The sequence below is a fragment of the Cupressus sempervirens genome, chromosome 9, assembly GCF_028749045.1.
Source record: "Cupressus sempervirens isolate cs-2001-9-10 chromosome 9, ASM2874904v1, whole genome shotgun sequence".
Taxonomy (NCBI): domain Eukaryota; kingdom Viridiplantae; phylum Streptophyta; class Pinopsida; order Cupressales; family Cupressaceae; genus Cupressus; species Cupressus sempervirens.
This window is the reverse complement of record NC_143126.1, coordinates 646882426-646904181: the sequence shown is the minus strand read 5'-3', so window position 1 is coordinate 646904181 and position 21756 is coordinate 646882426. Positions and strand designations below refer to the sequence as shown.

The following is a 21756-nucleotide window of genomic DNA, read 5'->3' as shown; positions in this document are numbered from 1 at the left end:
TAATTTAGTGCAGAAAATGATTATTACAGAATTTGAATAAAGATCTATAACATTATATAACAAAATTTGCTGAAGTTCAGATATTTGTTACATCAAATTAAACTAGCATTCAAGATACCTTCTAGTGAAATTTTTATATCCAATTGCTGATAATGACCCCTGTCCGATTAATTGGAAGCTCTGTATTGTGATAAATCATTTTTTAAACATTGAACAACATCTTCAATAGATGAAGGGAGCAACATATTTCAAGTAGGATGTTAATTACAAACTAACAAGCTCTCTGTACAATAAAAAAGTAATAAGTATTTGACAACTTAGAAACCAGGAATGTCATAAGTGCAACTGATTCCATTGACATCGACACTGATTGTGAATCAACTAATGCCTTTGATGATGAGAAGTGGAAGCTGAAGATTTAGATAATCCATTAGATGAGTAAAACTTAGTATAAAGTTTTAATTGTTGAAAGTCAAAATAATGATACTTGGACTCGATATTATTTAATATTTTGGTGTTGATAATAGATATGATGTTATGATTACAAGTTTATAGTCGTTGTATTGTTTTTATGATTCTATGTGGCATTCTAATCTTAATTTATTCTTCTTGGCTGCATACATATGTACATATTTTTGTACAAAAAACCCAAACAAACCTAAAACCCTGTTCAAAATTTTGCCATACCAGCGAACCGGTTCTTCCAACTTGAACTCAAACTGGTAACATATTGATGGTTCACTTAATTACACCCCTTTTTGCTTCATTGCTGTACTAATGATTACTGTTTGTAATATTTGATCACTGTCTAATACATGGTTATTTATACCAATTACTGTTGCTTAAATAATTACTTCTGCCCATTTCTATCCTGTCCGATTGCCCATTTGCAGGAAATTTTCAAGTCTTATTGTAAGACAATTTTCTTGGTCATTAATATTTCCTTCATGGCAGGGGCATGCCATCCTTCCCCATTGTGGTATGAGCTAACTCTCTTAGAATCTTACCCGTATTATCTCCTGTCACTGCATTGTGACTCATTCCTTTAGAATGTTCCTTCCCTTTCTCTTTGCTAGTTCTATGTATACTCAGTCCTTTGGTTCAATTTTGGTTTTTCTCGTAATGTCAGGTGATATGTTTCCTCCATTATTTGGATGTTACCTAGACTCTGCCTTTTTTGAGTTGATCTTCCTTAACCACTAATTTATTTTGTCATCTTCTTATCTTTCTCATCACAATATCCTGGTCAGATGGTAAGCCTCTAGTATTCATAAATAGTGTTTTTTATTCACATCTCTTTGCCTCAAGTTATGTAGCAACATCAATAGTTCTAAATGATGGAGGAGTAACATTCTATTCCATTTTCGAATGCTAGGTTTACCTTTCTTATATCTTTCCAACAGATTTTCTTTCCACCAATTGGTAACAGGACCCTTCAGCTTAGTCTTAGCAATTTTTTTCCTTGTTGGATCAACAATATCTTCATAAACAATAAATACTTAGAAATCTGGTATTCAATGTATCATTTCCTTAGGACCTAATCTCTTACCAAGGCTTTGTATGGCATTCAACATTACTTCTATTTTCCTTTTTTTAGTAGGGCTAGCCTCTTGTTCTACGGTCTTCCAAGAAGCATCCATTTGGAGCTTTGTTGGTCTCATCATCTCAAACGTCTCTTCCATTTGTTTAATGATAGCAGCAACACCTTGAACTATTTGCAGAGATATCTCTTCCTAGGATTTGACGGAAACTGCCTGAAGTTGACGATCTGTCAACAATTTTTTTTCCAACTACTTTTGAATCTAATTTCATTGAAATATTGGCCCCTCTTGGCCTCTCTGTGATTGTTTTCTGTTCCTCTTCAATTATTGCTATTCCTCATTGTGTTTCTCTGCTTTGTCTTGGTGCAATCTTTTTCATTTTGTTTGGCTCTTAGATCTAATTTCTTTTATATTTCTTCTGTTTGCTTTGACGGGCATTCTCTTTTCAAATGATTATATTCATGATAGGTTCTACACCTAAATGGGATGTTACAAGAGATGAGGCTTTTATCTCATTCTACTTGCCCCACTTTCAAAATGCATTATTCAGCTGAGCTTTTGAGATATCCAACTACACTCAGGTCCTGGCATAGTTGGAGTACCCTCTGCCGTGGTAGGGTCATAAAGTATTGATCACATTGACCCAAGGAATTTGCAGTCATATCAAAGGCATATTTTCACCAGAATTCTTGGGGTGGAGCATAATGTGGTTCTAATCTGGGGTAGCTGATTGTATTGTTCTCCATGGGCTGAAACCTAGATGCACTGATCTCTTTGCTCAAGGAACACGCAGTCATCTTTGAACATATTTTGACCAGAAATCTTTGGGCTCCATTTTGGGGTGGTTTGGTATGTACAGAGCCGGAAACTGAGATGCCAATGTTTGATAAAAGCCTCACATTTCTGAAGAAATCTTATTTCTATCCAATTTGTTGGCGAATATAGCAATAAAGCATCCCCTAGCACAAGATATGTTTCATATTTCTCTATTGGGCTGCCAGTTGTTCAGATTCCATGTGTGTAAGTTCTCCAAAGAAAACCGTGCTCTCAGAAATCTGGAGATCAGACTCCTGCCTTGCAGGGACGAGATATTTAATGTGAATTATCCTGTATCCAGACAACCAGCTAAATTTCTTTTATGGCTGGGGTGCAATTGTTGCTTACAAGTTGTTTTAGATATTCCTTATCCCAGCTGCAGTAATAACTGCTGTTATCTCAGTTTCCGTGACAGAATATTTTGAACAACCTAGTGCTTGATGGAACGGTAAACCCTTTGGGTTGGCATATTCCCTCACCACCCTATTGATCCTATTTGGGAAGAAACAGAGGTGAAGAAACCAGGAACAGCAGAGAGCCAACACTCAATTCAAGAAAGGGAGTATCTGTTTTCACAATTTTACGCTTTACAGTAATGAGCAGCATTATTAATTGCTTTCTATTCCAGTCAATGAATATATCATACATTTATAGCACGTGCTTTGTCATGTGTTTGAATTTATGAAACCAACATCTTTTCCTATAATATACATTCTCCCACCATTTTCAGGAAACATTTGTTCTCAAAAGTATTTTAATGCATGATAGAGAGTTTATTTATTCAGATTTTCTGATGTTTTGAAAGAGTCTGGTTAATGATGTGAACATACATAAATTATGATACTGTAATCTTGATTAATTTATAATTGATTATGTGTTATTGTATCTACAGCTTTACATCCATGGGGAGAAGTTCAATCAGCCAATATTTTTTTGCAACAATATCTCTGGAAAAGTGGACCCGGTAAGTGGGGTTTGATTGATTTATTATTAGTCCCTGCCTTATAGGCAGGAGACTATAGTTTTCACCTCACTTTTACCTATTAAACGTTTTCTTAGAAATTCTTAAAACATAGTTTAAAGTATAGTTTTTCCTAAAATATTTTATTAATATCTAGTTTTAAATATTTTATATTTTTTTATGATTGGTTCTTTTGAATTTTCTCAATGGTTTAAAAGATTTTCCAAGCAGAAAAATACTAAATTTTGGCACGCATTGTTATAATTATTATAAAGTTTACTTTTTATTAGACGCACGAGACGGACTATAGTTTACTTGTCAGTACTTTGCACCTTACATAAATGTCAGTATTTTTTTCCCTTTCATAAATGTTTCATAAACGTTTCATCATCCTCTGCACAATTTAGATAATTTTTAAATATAAATCAATGTATTTTGTTGTGCCAGTTGAAAGTTTTAAATATCAATTAATGCATTTATTACCAAGTAAAATTCCATATTATCGTTTCTTATTTTTTAATAAATTCTTCTTGAAAGTTATTAGTTTTTAAGAAATCAAAAGTTTTAAAAGAAAATTAAAGTTAAAATTTTTAAAAAGCACATATATATTTCGAATAGTGATTTAAGATATAGTAATTTCAGTGTTGTTATATATTTTTAAATATTAATTATAGTAATAAATAAATAATAATAAAATTAATCCATTTTTTTAAATTAATATAATTAATATATGATATGTCATCCAATCATAAATTATATTTAAAGTACATGGTATACAATTTTGTCAATTTTTATTTTATTTTGAAATGAATGTATTCTATATAAAATACATTTCTATGTTAGAAACACACGTAAATAATTTATTAAATAAGCTTTTATTTAAGGTTTTAACTTTTTTTAAAATTAAAATTTTGTATTACTTTTAAAGTAAAATAAAATTTGAATTAATAAATGAAATTAGTTAAATTTTAATATAACTTTAAAGGTGAAAGTCAACTTATCCTTGCAATAGTCCCACAATTAGAGATACACATTAATTTCTCTTGGCTTCAACATTGTGGCAAGGAAGAATTCAGACACCAATAGTTATAGATCTTATGTTTGAAAAGGATAAGCTTTCACACAAACTTTAAAAAAGTCTAGCTTTGCTATTTTGGTTTGTTTTTACTCTATTGTTCGAGCATAGACTATGTCAATACTTTTATAGCTCCATTCATTGGTCTTGCATAGATAACACACAGGAAATAGCACAGAGATATTTAAAATATCTACCAACCACATTGGAGAATAATTTCGTTGTTACTATATTGTATAATAATCTTGCTTTGCAATTCTATTTCATTTTGGCTCATTCTTCAACCATAGACTATGGCTATAATCTTGTAGCCCAATTCAGTACTCTTGTTGCCTATGCAAGATCAATTGCTGCCACATTCATAATTTATTAATTTCTAAATATCTAGCCAGAAAATTGAAGGATCACGAAAGCCTATTCTATCACACATAACAAACAATGCTTACAAGAAATTGGATTTAAGATAGCACAATGGGTACAGGGGAGCATCGACAAGTTAGGTGCATGTCTATTAAATATTTTGTTGTCAACTGACTCTTTAGCACTGAATCTTGAAAATTTAACATTTATTTTCAATATTAGATAAATTTCACTCTTTACAAAATCATTGAAGTCATCTACTTGTTTGTTCTACACTTTTATCTTTCCCTCTACTTTATCTAATTTCTTTACATAAGGCAGGGACTCCTGCTGTACACAGCTCTTGTTCATTTAATATTATTGCATATAATAACAAAAAATTAAGAAAACATTAATGATAATTAATTACTCAAAATATTAAATGAGCCATAATATTTATGGTCAGAGTCAAACTCAAGAACTAGTTGAGCATGTTAGTATATTCCTCACCGTCAAATGCATCCATATCAGCAATTGGTTCATTAGAACTAGATGCAGGAGTACTTCCAACATTGAGTCTCCCACTTTTGTTGCTGTGCAGTTCCTTGTAGAAGTTCAGGTTAGCTAATTGTGGTATATTATATCAATGTGATTTCTAATTTTTTAAGCTTTCTTAACTAAGTGGGTGATCCTGATTCTGGGTCGGATTCGGGGATTTGGCAATTTTTTTTGGGCCAGACCCTGATTCCGCGGCTATATAGATATTTTCGATTTTATATATATATATATATATATGTATGTATGTATGTATGTATGCATGTATGTATAGACATTTTCAAATATATTTATGTGTATGTATGTATGTGTATTCATAGATTCCATACATGTAACATGTCAATGCTTATTCATCATTAGTTCAAAACTTCAAAGTTCTTCAAACATATAATTATAATAGTAAGTGTAATTCTCATATTATGATAGATCCATAATTGTCAATATATGACATTCATACTTTGCAAAAGTCTAAAAATGTCATTACATGCTGAAATTTTGAATCACAAGCCATATTTCAATGTTTCATATTTAAAAATTAAAACAGTTAATATCCACAGACAATCCTGATTCCATTCTAGAATCCTGCCCAGACCCAAGAATATTTGATCATTAACAAGGATATACCCTTGCACACAATATAATCATTATTGCTATATTCCATTAAGTTCATTGTATTAATTTCAAAATATTCCATCGAGTTTATTGTTTTAATTTTTAAATATTTCATTAAGTTTACTGTTTCATGTTTCATATTTAATGTTTCTATGCTATTGATATTACGTAGTTGTTTCTTTCCATAGCCCTATGGCTGTTAACTACATCATAATTTGATTTTTCCTATTCAAAAGGCAGTCTTAGATGCTACATTTCATATCATGCTCCATCCCTAAACATTGCTTATTCCCATTAATATTAACCTTACTCCCAATTGTTGTTCAGAACAATCACTATGCTTGTGCTTATACATTTAATTTTTCTTGTAAGCTCCCTTAGGATTTCCAGAATAGATAAATAATTGCAATAAGTATATCAAACACAAAAGGGAGACCGTACATAATAAGTTTCCTTCAAGAAATTCAGTATGGTAAAATTCTAGAAGAACGAGGCAGTGATGCCCATTCTCGTCAATGATGTTTATAATTTTACAGCTTACTACCTTATTGAGGATTTCAAGCACACTGACATTCTCCATGGCATCCTTTGCAAGTGCCCTCTGCAGTTTATTGATTACATTCATTCTCAGAAAACTTGATTACTATTCTCCATCTTGGTCATGCAATTTTCACAATTTATTTGCACGATTTTCACCAATTTGTTCACAGTCTTTCTGAAAATGTTAGGAATTCCTCTTGCATAGAATGGCTTCTTTTCGCACCCAGTTGCCTTATCTAACTGCTTGAGGTCCTTGGAAAACTTACAACTTTCTGTAGGCTCAGAAAAGTACCTCTGTAGTTCAAAATGTATAAAAAACGCTCCAGATTGCATCCTATCCCTCTACTTTTACACCAGAATGACACCACTGCTCTATGTGGGTGATGATAATGACACCACTTCCTTATGCAAGCCAAAATCGCTTGTTAAATAGTAGCTCATTTTGTAAAACTATTAGTTTAAGCAATTTGGTTGTGAAACCATCATTGACAGAAATTAGTCCACTATTTACCTGTTTATCAGTTCTTCCAATGCACCCACAGCTCTTTGATGTGCTTTCTGGGCGAATCCAGGGAGCATCAGCATCCGCATCCTGCTCCCTGCGGACCCGAATCCGCAGCCAGGCCTGCGAGGGGAGAATCCGGTAACTGAGTATAAACTATAAAATAACCTGCAATATACACTTAATCCATGGTTACACGAGGATGTCCTCCCAACCAACATTCCTGGGACAGCCACACCCGGTTAGCAGGAATGTGTCCCATAGATAGCATCCATGGGGCTGATGTATCCCTGAAACAGCTAGGGATGTAGCTTAACTGTCTTGGGGACAATCAGATGTGTCTGACAGCTGTCAGTTTAAAAAAAAAAAATGAAAAATTTAAATATAAATTCAAAAGGAATGTGAGGGGCCCGCAAGCCTCTCACATCCTTAGCAATCCTAAACGCCCTTACACCTAAATCCACTATAAAAGCATTTCTGTCGCTCGTGTTTCATTTCTATCTTCCAGCTCTTGATTTCTTTCACCACATTTTCCACTGATATGTATTCTATATTTATGCAATTTGTTTTTTATTTTTTTAATCGGTAATTGGCCTAAGCCTAGACTATTTATTATTATTTGTTAAGATTAGTTATTATTATGTGTTAAGCTTGAGTAGATTCGAACCCAAGACCTCCGAGATAATAGGTTCACAATTTACCATTGTGTTGTAGGCTCTTGCCTTATATTGATGCAATTTTGTTTTGATAATTTTTTTTGATTGAATTGCACAGATAGAAGCTATTTAGTAAATGGGTTTCTTTGATTGCAAAATCTATGCAGGTAGTACCTGAGAACGCAAATAGAGCACTTTACTCTACACATTCATTTAAAATCCTTTTCAAGGAAGGTGGCTGTGGGACTTTTGTACCTTTGTTTTTAAATCTGATCCGCTCTGTTAGACAGTACAATCAAATGTCAGCTTCTGCCGCAGATGCAGCTTATAGAGCTGATCCTTTACAAGTTGGACAACCTCCAGTTGATGAGATGATGAGATGCGCGTAAGTACATTTTGCTCATATTTGAGTCATCATTTTTGTGCAACTAGGTTTTATGCATGCTATTGTTAAATGGTTCAGGATTTTTGGCCAATTGGAAAACTTATTGTTTAAAGAATTAGTTCTTTGTTACTGTTGGGATGAATTGGTTGTTGTAGATTCTGTTGAATATTTATAAATTAAAGTCTAAATCATGTTATCAGCAGGCGTCGTTGTGATGAGAGTAATATTAGTATTGTGATGGTGAGTAATATTAGTAGTGTAATGTGTGTGTGTGTTTGTGAGAGAGAGAGAGAGAATGGTTGAAGTTGTCGTTTGTTCAATGGAAGCTTCACCAACATGAGTTGTTGTGTGCTTCTGGATTCTACTATTTCAATTTCATTTGCATCAACGTTTTGGATCCTACTGTAACTATCCATCATCAGGATAAAAGAGAGCAGTATGAAGAAAAGTTGCATGCCCAGTTGGATATAAAATAAGGGGGAAGGGGAAGAGTGAACAGCTTACAAGAAAGAAGAAATAAGAACGGAAATGAACTTGGAAAGCTAGTTAGCCCAAAACCAAAATAGAAAAGCAAGAAAAAACAATGAGGACCAACTAAAGTCAAATAATAAATTGAGAACAAAAAAAATCAATAAGCAAGATGGAAAAAATGAAGGGCTATTAGTGAAAAATTAAATAAGAGCAATGCAAGGATTGTAAAAACAAAAACAAACAATGCACTTACTAATATATGCTAGAAAGAAACCAATATATAAAGACTAAAATATATGTATATTTAAATACTACACACACACACACGTGTACCACCCAAGCAACTATCTCCTCCTTTGACATCAAGGCCAATGGGCACAATACTTCAAGCTCCTTTCACCCGTCCGGGTACATCTCTTCAACTGCCCTTAAAATAGTAGGGCTCTCCCCCTGTCAGGGATATATAATTGCAATGGTGTAAAATAGAATATAATATATATATAATCAAAAGGAAAACTAAGGCAATAACTAGTAAGATATGAAAAACGTACAGATAAACTAATATTATAAAGAAGAGGAAAAATAAATTGGAACCAAATTATAAAAATGGGTTAAAGAATTAGTACCTACAAACACAAAAGAACAATATATATATTACACAAACACACATATTAGTGATGGCCTTATTTTTCCTTTTTTATAATATATATATATATATATATATATATATATATATATATATATATATTTCTCGGTAATACAATAAATTATATTTAGAAAAACAAAGGTACATTTTCTAGAGCAGTAGTGACCCTAAATTATCCATCAACATCAAAATGTGGGTCAACTTTTCTGCAAACTTCCCCTCCCCTACCCTCAGCTAGCTCTTCACGGCTGTAATAGTGTCATTTTCAAAATTTTCAAATTTTTCAGAAACACAAAAAGCTGGCAATCTCTCATGCCACCTATCACAAACATGATTAATTACACCGTTTACAAAATTTATCAGACCCTAATAAACATTTAATTCAACTTCAAAAGTAACAAACCCAACACTTGGAGATGAAATTGATCATTGGAGTCCTTGTAATCTTCCTCAGCTTGCTGATGCATCCTTGTGCCCATTCCTTCTGCCATTGCGTTCTCACAGCCACTTGTTCAATTTTGCCTCTCTAAATTTGAGTCTTGCAGCAACATTATTTTTGCCTCTCGCTTCTTTACGCATCTGGAGCCATTCATTCATCTTCACATCGTCCTCTGTTGTCCACCCAGCCGCCTGCTTCAATTCTGAAATGTCTTTGTCTAGCAAGTGAATCATCATAATCTGTTTAATTGCTAACCAACCTTTACAAGCCTTCTTCAATCTTTGCCTCCTACGATTTTCATCAAACCTCCACAAAAACAGGGTGTACTTGGTTCCTTCAATCTTCTTAAGTCCACTTTGTTTGCCAGCCAAGATTATCCCCAAACTTGGAATAGACTTCTCAAGAATCTCATCCATGCCCCCAAGGAATTCTCTTGGAACAATGGTCTCCATTACTGCTCTGTTAATGTCCTTTTCATCTCCTAGCTGGAGCCCCAACACCAAAATCATTGAGAACACATTTGTGTTCGTTCTGCGACGATTCTTCACTTGATTGAACATCTCTCCCAAAATGATCATCACATTGTCTGTTAATTTCTTATCTTCAAAGATGAACATCTTGTCTATCTGCTTCTTTGTTATCTGGCCATGAAAAGGGTTTTGTTGCTTGGGGGACATGAAAGTGAAAGTTGTCTCCATCCTCTCACTCTCAAGCCAGAACACACTTTCTGAATAACTCAAAAGCTTGTGAGTTAAACTACTAACTGTCATGTTTTAAAGGCTAAACTTTCAGCCTACCCTGCCCCCCCCAACACAATAAATGCAATGTCTTTGAGGGGCTGCATGTCACATCATCCTTCATCCACAATCATTTCATACCCATATGCCGCCGCCGAAATTAAAAACCTCTTTTAATACTCTTTTTTGTTTCTTGAGGGTGATGGGAAGGTAATGATTATTAAATTCAGTCTTCCTCCATCACTAAGTTTCGAAATCCTCAATTCTGGTCTCTTCCATTTTAAATGCTAAAGCCCAATTGAAAGTGTGTCTGCCTCTTTATTCCCTTGTCTTCAAACATATGTTATTTTACAGTCTTGTAGGGGTGCCAACTCCTCATTGCTTCGATCTATATAATTCTGAAGATACCAAAGATGCATGTCTCCTTTGATTATTGCATTCGTTATTATTTGTGAATCTCCTTCTACATGAGTTTTCAAGCTCCTAAACTTTTTGCTGCCTTGACAGCTAGTAATGCTGCTTCAGCTTCAGCTACATTATTTGTTTCATCGACTAGTCTTTTTCCCCCAAATGAAATTAAATTTACCATCCCAAAGCTCGAATGATAAATCCTGCTCCTGATGGCCTTTGCTTGCCTTTAGAAGCACTATCAAAGTTATATTTCCACCAATCCTTGTATTTTCCCACAGAACATCACCAACCACCTCAGATGATGGATTATCCTATCTGAGCCCATTCACGGGCTTTTTTATTATATATATATATATCTCTGTGTGTGTGTGTATGTTAGTATTTATACATTGCTTGCTTTTTACCATATATTAGTGTTTAAATATTCGTGTTTTCTTGGTACATTGTTTTTGTTAATGCAATCCTTGTATTTCTCTTTATTTAATTTTTAATATTAGTCCTTCATTTTTCCCATCTGGCATTCCATTTTTTGTTCTCTTTTTATTATTTGACTTTAGTTGGCCCTCATTTTTTTTTTTTGTGCTTTTGTATTTTGGTTTTGGGCTAACTAGCTTTACGAGTTTATTTCCTTTCTCATAATTTGTGCACTCTTCCCCTTCCCCCTTATTTTATATCTAACTGGGTCTGCAACTTTTCTTGAAATTCTTCATACAACTCTCTTTCATCCTGATGATGGATCATTGGGTATGATCCAAAATATTGATGCAAATAAAACTAACACTGGAATCCAGAAAGACACAATTGCTATGGACTGTGGAAATCTAATGTCTGCAATATGAGTCACTTCTTGTCAATCTACATAACATATTCAGGATTAACATTCCAACATGTTGTCAATATTGAGTAGTTTGTTGATCATGAAGGCTCAATGCCCTATGGATTCTAACTAGCTTTCCTTCTCTTTAAAGGTGAGCATTTTCTTTTTCTATTAATCAAGCAGATGTAGCCATAGGTCGATGAATTCTAACTAAAAAATAGGATCTAGTAACATGTTAAGAGTAGACAAATAGCAAGTTGTTCAACTTTGGTTTGTCTTAATGAAATTACCACCACATTTCTTTGTGCAGTAGTGGTCCTATTCGGCCAAACTCTAATATCTTGAATGTAAGTCACTACGAATTAGGTTAGTGAAGCCATTGCTCCCAAAATATGGTTGCCCTTTAGCATCGTATGTCCTACAAAGTGCCTTCACTGACCTCTCTGTTATCTCATTATCCTCAAATGGAAGACTATGGCTAGGTCTATCTAGGTGGGTACCACTTGCAATTAAGAGCATGGTATCTATATAAAGGCAGCTTTTTATTGTGTAGCTCTTTTTTGTGACAATATGCTTAATATGCCCTCATAGAATAGCAATTTAGAAGCCTTGCTACAAATTGCTTGCCTCATTTGGTTAAACATTCTTGCAAAAGTCTCATCAGTCTCTCCAAGACTAGGAGAGACTATATTGGCATACCTGATTGCCCCGCACATGATACGATAGATCATATATATTTACAAGCAGCATATAAAAAATTATAAGCTATTGACAAATTAAAAAAAACTTAATTTTACTTAGAAAATAAAGTGGAAACATAATAAATAAAAAATTATTACAGAATATTGGGCCACCAAGGGGCATCAAGTACCCTCTCTCCCCACCTTCCCTTGCCAATATCTTTCAATGTATTCTTCAAAGTATGTACACATGGAGTCCGAAAAGATAAAATTATTTTAGTAATCACACAACCATCAAACTGGCTAGCTTTTGAACACGAGTCCATACAAACTTGCACACCATTAGAAGACCCAACTTTCTGTACGGACTCCTTCAAAAGGTGAAAATGGTAATCAACAATCAGTCCAATAACTATTAATCATAACTATTAATCAATAGCTCTAGAAAAGTATGAACTAATGAGACATGCAACCGTAATAGTAACAAGTGGCCAATGTCAAGTATTAGTTGACCCATCCATGACAATATCACTCCAAATCCATGCCTGTTTCATCTTTGCCATCAATTTGTTCACCTTTAAATACTGGAGGGAGGTACACAATCTATGTTCCCCAGGAGGAACATAAGAAGGTCCAATTGCCGTTGCATCTATCAGCATACCTTAGAAGTAGGAGACCTTGCCAAATGTAATGGCATGCCATTGGCATAAAAGTAGTGGCCTTTCTCCTTCCTTTATCATAGCTCTTTCCAGCTAATATTACGGAATACTCATCGATAGTTTGCAATGGTCTTGATGAATGTTTCTAAGTAATTCCAATAGTTTTTTCCATACACTCTCCAATCAATCTTCCATTTTAATCTGTTGTTTTAATGTTATATCATCACAACCTGTAACACCATGTCTACTCACTTAATACCTGGTGTATACAAGCTACTATAGCTCCGAGAATTTAATTTGTGCAATCACAATTAATTCTTTTTGGCCCTTGAATCTCTAATCTTATTAGTGTTTTAACTGGTGAAAATTGCAGCAACTGTCTTTTAATCTTCAGTGTTGAAAGGGATTTCTGCATAGCTTCTTAGAGAGAATGAAGGGCATGTAAAATGGTCTTGGGGAGTTCAATAGGACTTGTGTTTGGATTTTTAGAACTAGGACTTCTGACACTCAAATATCCATTCTATTTTTTTTCACCATTTTTAATTGACAGTGTCATTGCTGCTGCTACTGCCCTTCTTTCTTTAGAGGTTTGTTGTTTTGTTGAACCATGAAACATTTTTACTTTCTTTGTGACAGTAAACTTTAAATGAATAATCAGAAACTCTTTTTGATATCTATTCTATTTTTTTCACCATTTTCAATTGACAGTGCCATTGCTGCTGCTACTGCCCTTCTTTCTTTAGAGGTTTGTTGTTTCTTTGAACCATGAAACATTTTAACTTTCTTTGTGACAGTAAACTGAAAATGAATAATCAGAAACTGTGTAGCTTTGGAGTCAAACTCATTGACTCATGTTTCATGAGTAGTGATTCACATGATTCCATCTCTCATGACAATAAATGGAACACTTAGCACAAATTGGATCTAGGTGATGGTCATAGAGGTGAAGCACCGGGACTTCCCGGGAGGTCACCCATCCATGTACTACTCCAGCTTGAGCGCGCTTAACTATGGAGTTTCCTCCATGGTTAAATCCACTCTGTTTGTACAAACTTATAGGATCTTACACACAAAAGACACTTTATAACATTTATTACAGGGCAGACAGCCTGATTTCTAATCTTCCAAACGAGGAAGAGAGCATACTCTCTGTCTTGCTGTAAGCTGACTTATCACTATGCTTGCCTTACAACTGTAGACTCCTTCTTCGACTCAAAAACCTCTTTCTTAGACTCTGCTTGAACTTAGAACCTCTTCCTCATAATGAGGGAGCAAGTGTCCTTATATAGGCTGAGCACCGACTTACATTATACAAGAGAGCTTTACAAATTTTGAAATCTGTCCATAGAAAACGGACACATGTCCGGCTGAGTGGAGTCTTATCCTACAGGAATCTCTTAAAGCTACTTTACAAAAGAGATTCTTATTACACACATCTTTTTGACACGAGAAGGGTAACTCGTAGTTACTTTAGAGGTGTAACTTAACCTCCTTTATACCATGGTAGGGTCTATGCTTAATCTTTATTCTGTGAGGATTAAGTAACTCACATCAGTAACAACCCTACTGATTAGGTTAATATCGTCGCCTTTTGGGTGACTCAGCTTCAGAATCATATCCTTCATCTGATCTGGAAGGAGATGAATGAGTTCCACACAATAGTTGTTCAAGACGATCTTCAAGTGACTCTTCCTTCCATAGGATACTATGATCAAGACGAACAAAGGCATTAGGTTGACTGGTACCAACGCCTACTATCTGAGGAAGGGTAGTAAACTTAGTGAACATCCAGAGAGGTTTACGCTGAGTGGCGAAATGATGAAGGTTGCGTAGGTCAATGGTATCCTGCTGCATAGGACTTGGACCAAAGTGATAAAAAATAAACTGGTTTATTGGGTTAGAGATATAGGAATAAAAATCCAGTTTATGCAAATAACTATAGTTAACCACAGTGGGTATCAACGCATGAGAGTGTGGATATAAACCACGGAAAAACATTTCAAACGGATCTCCAGAAGACAGCCATCTTCTTTGATTTGGAATATGAGTATTGCTCAGAATATGAACTGGCCATTCAAATAAAGTAGCACTGGTGGCAGTGTGAGCTAAATACGTTTTAATCTCATCATCAGAAGGACGGCATGGCTCTTTTTGGATAAGAGAATCTGTGAGCAATTTCCTAGATGCAGCAAAATGGAGATCTCTTTGTTCTTGATAAATCTTTTGTGTCATAGAGAAACAATTTTCTTCCCATGGTACATTACTGATGAATGTATATTCTTCCTTTCGCTCACAAATCATACGAACATGATGTTCTAGAACTGGAATTTGATTAAACTCATGGAGAAGAATACGATACCTGTGATTATGCAGCTGTTCATCTTCAGGATTAGTTTGAGTTTTGATCACGTTCTGTTTCAGACACCAGATTAGGTTGTTGAACTTGTTGTTGACCTGGATGGTTGGTGCGAATAGCACGAGCATTGCGCAACTGTTGTTGTCGATATGCTTCTATTTGCCTGCCTAGAGTATTTTCTGCAAGTATGACCTGACGATCTTGAGCATATCGTTCCCATGACCCTGGTTCATCATAAATCCTGTAATGCAGATTTTGTAAGATATCTTGTTGGCTATCTGATAGTGAATCTCGCAGATTGGGCTGTAAAACTCGGATACCATCAACTGTATTAACAATTTGATTTAGAGCATGAACATGATTTTCTTGACAGCCTTCTCGACTGAGAAAATCTGCCAGAACATTTTTAGTACGTTCTACATGTTCTGTTTCAAATTCAAAAGTATCAAGAAATTGAGCCCATCGGAGCAAGCGAGCTCGAACAACTTTGTTCTTGGATTCCTTTTTAAAGAATCCTGCTAAATTTTGGAGATCACTTCTGAGGATAAACTTTTGATCACCAATGAATAACTGAAATTTCTTGAAAGCATTCACAACAGCTAAAAGTTCTTTATGTGTACAATGATAGTTTACCTCAGAACCTTTAAAAGTGCCAGATTCAAATCTGACAATTTCTTCTTTCATCTTGCCATTAACTGACACAATTTCAAGAAGTACAACGCCCCAAGCATTTTCACTAGCATCTGTCTGTACAATCTTCTTACCTTTTCCTGGGATGCAAAGAGGTGGTAATTGTTGACATTGAAGCTTAATTTTCTGGATTGCTTCATCATGCTTGGCTGTCCAAGGTGGTGCATTCTTTCGAAGCAACTTATTCAATTCTTTTCTGGCTGCTGCTATATTCTGGAAATAGCCAGCAATATAATTAACCATGCCCCAAAAATCTTTGTAAACTCTTTTTATCCTTAACCTCAACATTTTGAATTGCTTGCAACAGATGTTTCTGAGGGTAGAGTTTACCATTAGGCTCTATTCTTGTACCGATGAAAATCAAACTTTCACTACACCAACTCAACTTAGTAGGATTCAAACACAAACCATGAGTTTGACAGATGGACAAGAATTTCTTTAAATGCTCCATGTGGGATTTATGATCCTGGCTAAAGATGAGGATATCATCTATGTAGGGTTGGATAAATTTAGCATAAGGAGCAAACACTTGATCCATGAATCCTTGGAAAATAGAGGGTGCTGTTTTAATACCAAATGGAAGCACATTCCATTCAAATAATCCTTGTGGCACAGAGAATGCAGATTTATACTTATCCCTTTCATTGAGCTTGATTTGCCAAAATCCCTTGGTCAAATCAAATTTGCTAAACACATTACATCCTTGAATTCTTTGCTAGATATAATCCTTGTTGGGCAAAGGATGTTGATTACTTTCCAGACATGCATTCAAGGGTCTATAATCTACAACCAGACGTTTTTCTGCTATTTCATTGCCATTTTCATCTTTCTTTGGAACATACATCACATGGCAGGAAAATGGACTCTTACTAGGTCTGGTGATAGCTTTTTGTAACAAATTAGCAATTTGCTTTTCACACAATTCTTGTTCACTGCGTGAGAAAACAATATAATTGGCACGACTCTTGGGAAACAGTTCTTTTCCATTTTCATCCTTTTTCAGAGGCAAAGAACATTCAAATGTGCGCTGATATTTGTGCAAGTCTTTGGTTAGGACAGTGTCAGCAAAGTCCTTTTGAATCTCTAACAGGCTTACACCCTCACTCTAATGTAGAATCATAATACCAAAATCAAAGCAGTCAAATTATAAATATGTTAAGAGCTGAACCATTTACTGTGAATTTTGAAGATCAGAAATCCAACTGAATTTTCTTAAAATCCAACTACATGGTTCAGGGACAGTAGCTCTTGATTCTGAAACTGGCAGCAGGGCTTAAAATTACCCATGGTTTCTCAAATCACTCATGAAAGAGGCTTCTTTCAGTTTTTGTGATTTAGATATGAAGTAGGTGCATGGGAGGGTTTTTGGAACTCCATGACCCTTTTAAAACCATTATTCATTATTGTTTTCCTACCACACTGATAAGTTTAAAGAAGTTTTCCATCTCTAGGATGGTCAACAGATGTCTCCAACATCCACAGCTACCTCAGGGTTGGCCAAATATCCTCTAGATGTTTCCTTCTAATACATCGTGTTTCCAAAAAGTCCTTGAAGTTAATCAATTTTTGGGTATGGTCAGGGGATGGCTGCTGTTATCTGTGCCACTAGGTACCTGAAAATCCACTAGGGTTGGGGACAGGGTTTGAGGTTGGGGAATGTATCCCTGTGCAATGCAGGGTAGAGTTTTATATTCAGAGATATTAGCAATGCTTATGATTGGTTAACTAATAACAGTCAAAAACTCTAAGCAGTCAATTTTCATAACCTTCAATGCTACGTAAAAAATTCAGAGGCGGAGTATAACCTTCCAACACGCCAGAATACAGAGTATCCAGCATTCTCTTTCGCACAAGAATTTCATAGTGCCACCTAGTGAAATCAAAATGCCAAAAGCTAAATTAGTAACTTCCTTAATTCAAAATTTCAAACAGGTACTAGAAAACCAATGATGTGCTCTGTTAACCTTCCAATGTACCATAATATGAGTATCCAGCATTCTCTTTCACACATGAATTTCATAGCGCCACCTAGTGAAATCAAAATGCCAAAAGCTAAATGGCAACTTCCTTAATTTAAAATTTTGAACAGGTACTAGTAAACCAATGATGTGGTTTGTTCTTTGGAAACAGAATGAATTCTATATAAGGCTTAAACATATGTCATCTACACTATATCACATTAAGCAACCCTGAGATATCTTTTGCTTTGGCTTCTTGGATCGCTCTGAGATGGCTGACAAGCTCATCCCAGGCAGCCAGAGGAAAATAGAAACAAAGAGCAATTTATGTTTAATGTAGTAAGTGCCAGCAGACGGATCTAATATGTATTGGTAGTGAATTTTTTTTCTTTTCCGTCTCTAGAAGTTCGATTCTTATTTGCTTGATGCTATTTTCTCAACATTGCTTTAGAGGAGATTTCTGTCTCGCCCTTTGATTGTTTATTTCTCGAACCCAAGAATGAGATATTTTTGCCTGGCACATTCTTTAGCTACCCACTTCCAGTTTTCTGGTCACGGCCAATAGCTACCTCTCTTAAATCATGCTTTGGAAAGACGGCTTCTAATTACTTATTTGAATTTGTTCAATATTACTATGACCTATCATGTTTCTTGCTATAAATTCGGGAAATTCAGAATGCCACTTTTTAAATTTGGACTGTGTCATGCCAACATATTTTAAGATCTTATTATCTGGTCTCTGAAAGGGGGCACGAAAATATTCTTCTCAGCTTGGCCTGACTAGCAGATATTCTTGTCTTGCAGTTACGTGGATCCAAATGATCCAACTAGGATCTTCTTACAGCAGCCAGAACCAGAATCACAACTGAGGCGGCGTACTTACCACTCACAGACAGCAGAAAATTCCTATTGAATAGTTGTCTCAGAGACTTTGAATGTTACAAAACGTGCAGATTAAGGTTGTAACTACCTCAGCATCAGCTAAGCAAATAGTGAGATTTCATCTGTAGTTTAAAAAATAAATTTTGCTTTCTTTGTTTGAAAGCAAAGCAAAATTGTCTATATTGTTGCTATGATTGTAATCTTCTTGTGTATATCTATGTGGAGAGACGTATATTTTCTTTCTGTTATAATTTGTCAGAATGCTGGTTATATTTTTCTATAAGTGATGTTAAATATATAATGTTGTGCAAGCCTGTCTACAACAAAATAATGCTGGAGTACTATGATTATATGTTTTATACGTGATGTTAATATATAATGTTGTGCAAGACCATTTACAAACAAGCTAATCCTGTAGTTTAGTGTATTATGAAAGGCAATTTAGGCCTCATTTTGTCATTTAGCATTGCCTATGTGATGATTTTTTAATGGAATGTTGAATTTGGAGATTAGAGTCGCCTCCATGGTATATTTGTTTCTAGTATAAATTTGATTGAAACTTTGACATGATTTTTGAATTGATTCATATTTGAAAAAGCAAGCTTAATTAGTAAGTAAAAGATTATTCACTTTGTGCTAAGGTCTAGGATTTCAACACAACCAAAATTTCGAAAGTCATTTATTATTTGATCGATGCAGCTTCTTCTCCATAATCACAAGTACCTTGGCGATATTTTATCACTTGTGTATCACTTGAAAATGAAGGCTGGAGTATTTCATGAATGTTGACTTAATATTAAGTACCAAGGATTTATGTGTCACGTTATGACATGAATACGAGGATTCGACTTATTACTGTGTGTGACATTTTAATTTAATGATTCAACTTAATAGATTGTAAGTCGAACTCATTAAACTATATTTCATGGGTATCGGTTTGCACAATTCTATCTATAGTGGGAATAAATGGTCCATTCTAGCACTCGTATTTGATGTTCACAAGGGTGCTTGTTGGAATTGGGGATATCATCTATAGCAATACTACTTGGTTTGCTACTGCATTTGCAAAATCTTTGGCAAGTCTTGTGTCTCAAAGCAATCATCGGTAGATTCCTAATAGCTCATCAATTGACAAGTATTTTGAGTAGTATCTCAAATTATGATATTAATATTTACATTAAATTGGATAGTTTTTGAGTCAAACTATTGACTTTTTAATGTGTAGTGGTTCACATGAACCAATCTAATGGTACATTAACACTCACTGCATCTAGGTGATTTATATGGGTTATATTGAGACTTCTCTAGGGTCCTAGTGTTACTATCGACCAAAGTTTGCTTAATAGTGGAGTTTCTACCAAGGTCAAGCCTACTTATCATGCTACCTCATTTGCAAAGCCTTTAGCTAAGTGTTGTTTTTATGATCTATTCATTATGGAGTCCTTCTAGCTCATAAGTGATTGCATTAGAGTTTTCTATAGGTTAAAGTTCTTAGGAAAGTTCCTAGATGTAGACTCAGCTCAGACTTGGTGAGAATGACTCGACTATTGACTTGGTGCTTACTTGTTGAAATGGAAAAAAAACCTTTAAATTATATTTTTTTAAGGATTTAACACTTGTGTTATGCACCATTATTGAATGGAGCTTAAAGAAACAATAACATCATCAAATAGAAGCTAATTTGATCACATTCATCCATCACAAGAATACAAATGCAAGTACAAATGTAAATTGTAACAGAAGGAAATAACAAACTTAGATATATATAACTATAAATATTGTCAAAGGTATATAAAATCCATAAAATCCATGACATCAAATGTTCCAAATGTGTGAATAAAAAAAAGTCTTGGATTATTGAACCATCATTGTTTGTGCCTATGAGGTGTCACTTTGAGCAATATCAACTATGTTTGGTCGTGTTCTATCCTTCTTTTCCATTGCCACAACTTCAACCTCTCTATATACCCACTCAAGTCATCATTAGTAAAGACAAGATCGATAGACTTGGCGAGCCTCTTAGATTTTAGGCAACCTCCTCTAGCGTGATGGGGTGGTCATTGTCCAATTTTTTTCTAGTTCTAAGATGAAGGTTGTTATGAACAAAGACTAGATCATTCAATTTCTCCATTCGGAGTTTATTGCGCCTCTTTAGGTGAATGTACTTGAACATACTTTAGCTACACTCACAACTAGAAGTGCTTTATCATTGGCTCCGTATGTGGATGACAATTTTATGATGTGGGGCTCTAGGCCCAAACATTTGCCACCATTTATCGAAAATAATGAAAAGAAAAAAATCAGTTTCATTTACAATTGTAAGGCTAGATTATAAAATCAAAGTGCATCAACTTTTTTTGCAAAGTGCATCAACTTTAAATTCTTAACATATATTCCAACCTGGCTACATTTATGTATGAGTGCCTTTGCACATTTGGCTTCAAAAAATCACCCTCCTTGCATAGTCAAATGCACCCATCTTATGCAATGTAGTTGTGTTATTAGTAGATATTTGTTGTACTATTAAATATAGCCCACTAAAAACCTCCCTATTCACTTTGAAATTAGTGCAGAAATGCAATGTTGGATTGAGGCAATAAGTTGTTGCATGGATGGGTCAATGAATTTGGCTGTGTTATCTGCTATCAATTATCTTCCAAATGGGGTCATACTTATCCTCAATTCCTCAATTCTTAGATTTGATGGCCTCCTTGGCTCAATCCATTCCTTCATATATGTAGTCCATAGAGGATTTATCTCCACCGACAACTTAGAGAACTACCAAGGGCTCAGTGACTTGCAAATAGTGCTAAACAAAATAAATTAAGTCACAAGTGTGCATGCAAATAAACAAAATTTCAAGACAAATAAAACAAATGCATATAAAATCGTAAAAAGTAAAATTTAAATATTAAATTGTAATAAATTTGCATGATCTTTGCACAAGGGGTCCAAAAACCTGGCTCTTCAAAAATGCAATTTTCCATATCCATCCTTGCATTGGTTGTAGCATATGATGAGAAACTCC

At 34.7% G+C, this 21756-nt stretch overlaps 1 protein-coding gene across 1 annotated transcript in view; it reads left to right on the top strand.

The window, feature by feature from the left end:
• LOC149540395 (classical AGP protein) overlaps positions 1-19039 on the top strand; it is a 66739-nt gene extending 47700 nt beyond the window's left edge. Inside the window, exons 3-5 of the mRNA XM_089801501.1 lie at positions 3250-3321; positions 7765-7982; positions 18651-19039. Coding sequence (XP_089657627.1) covers positions 3250-3321; positions 7765-7982; positions 18651-18759 — 399 coding nt within the window. The 3' untranslated portion in view covers positions 18760-19039. The remainder of the gene's footprint in view (positions 1-3249; positions 3322-7764; positions 7983-18650) is intronic.
• Positions 19040-21756: the final 2717 nt, after the last annotated feature.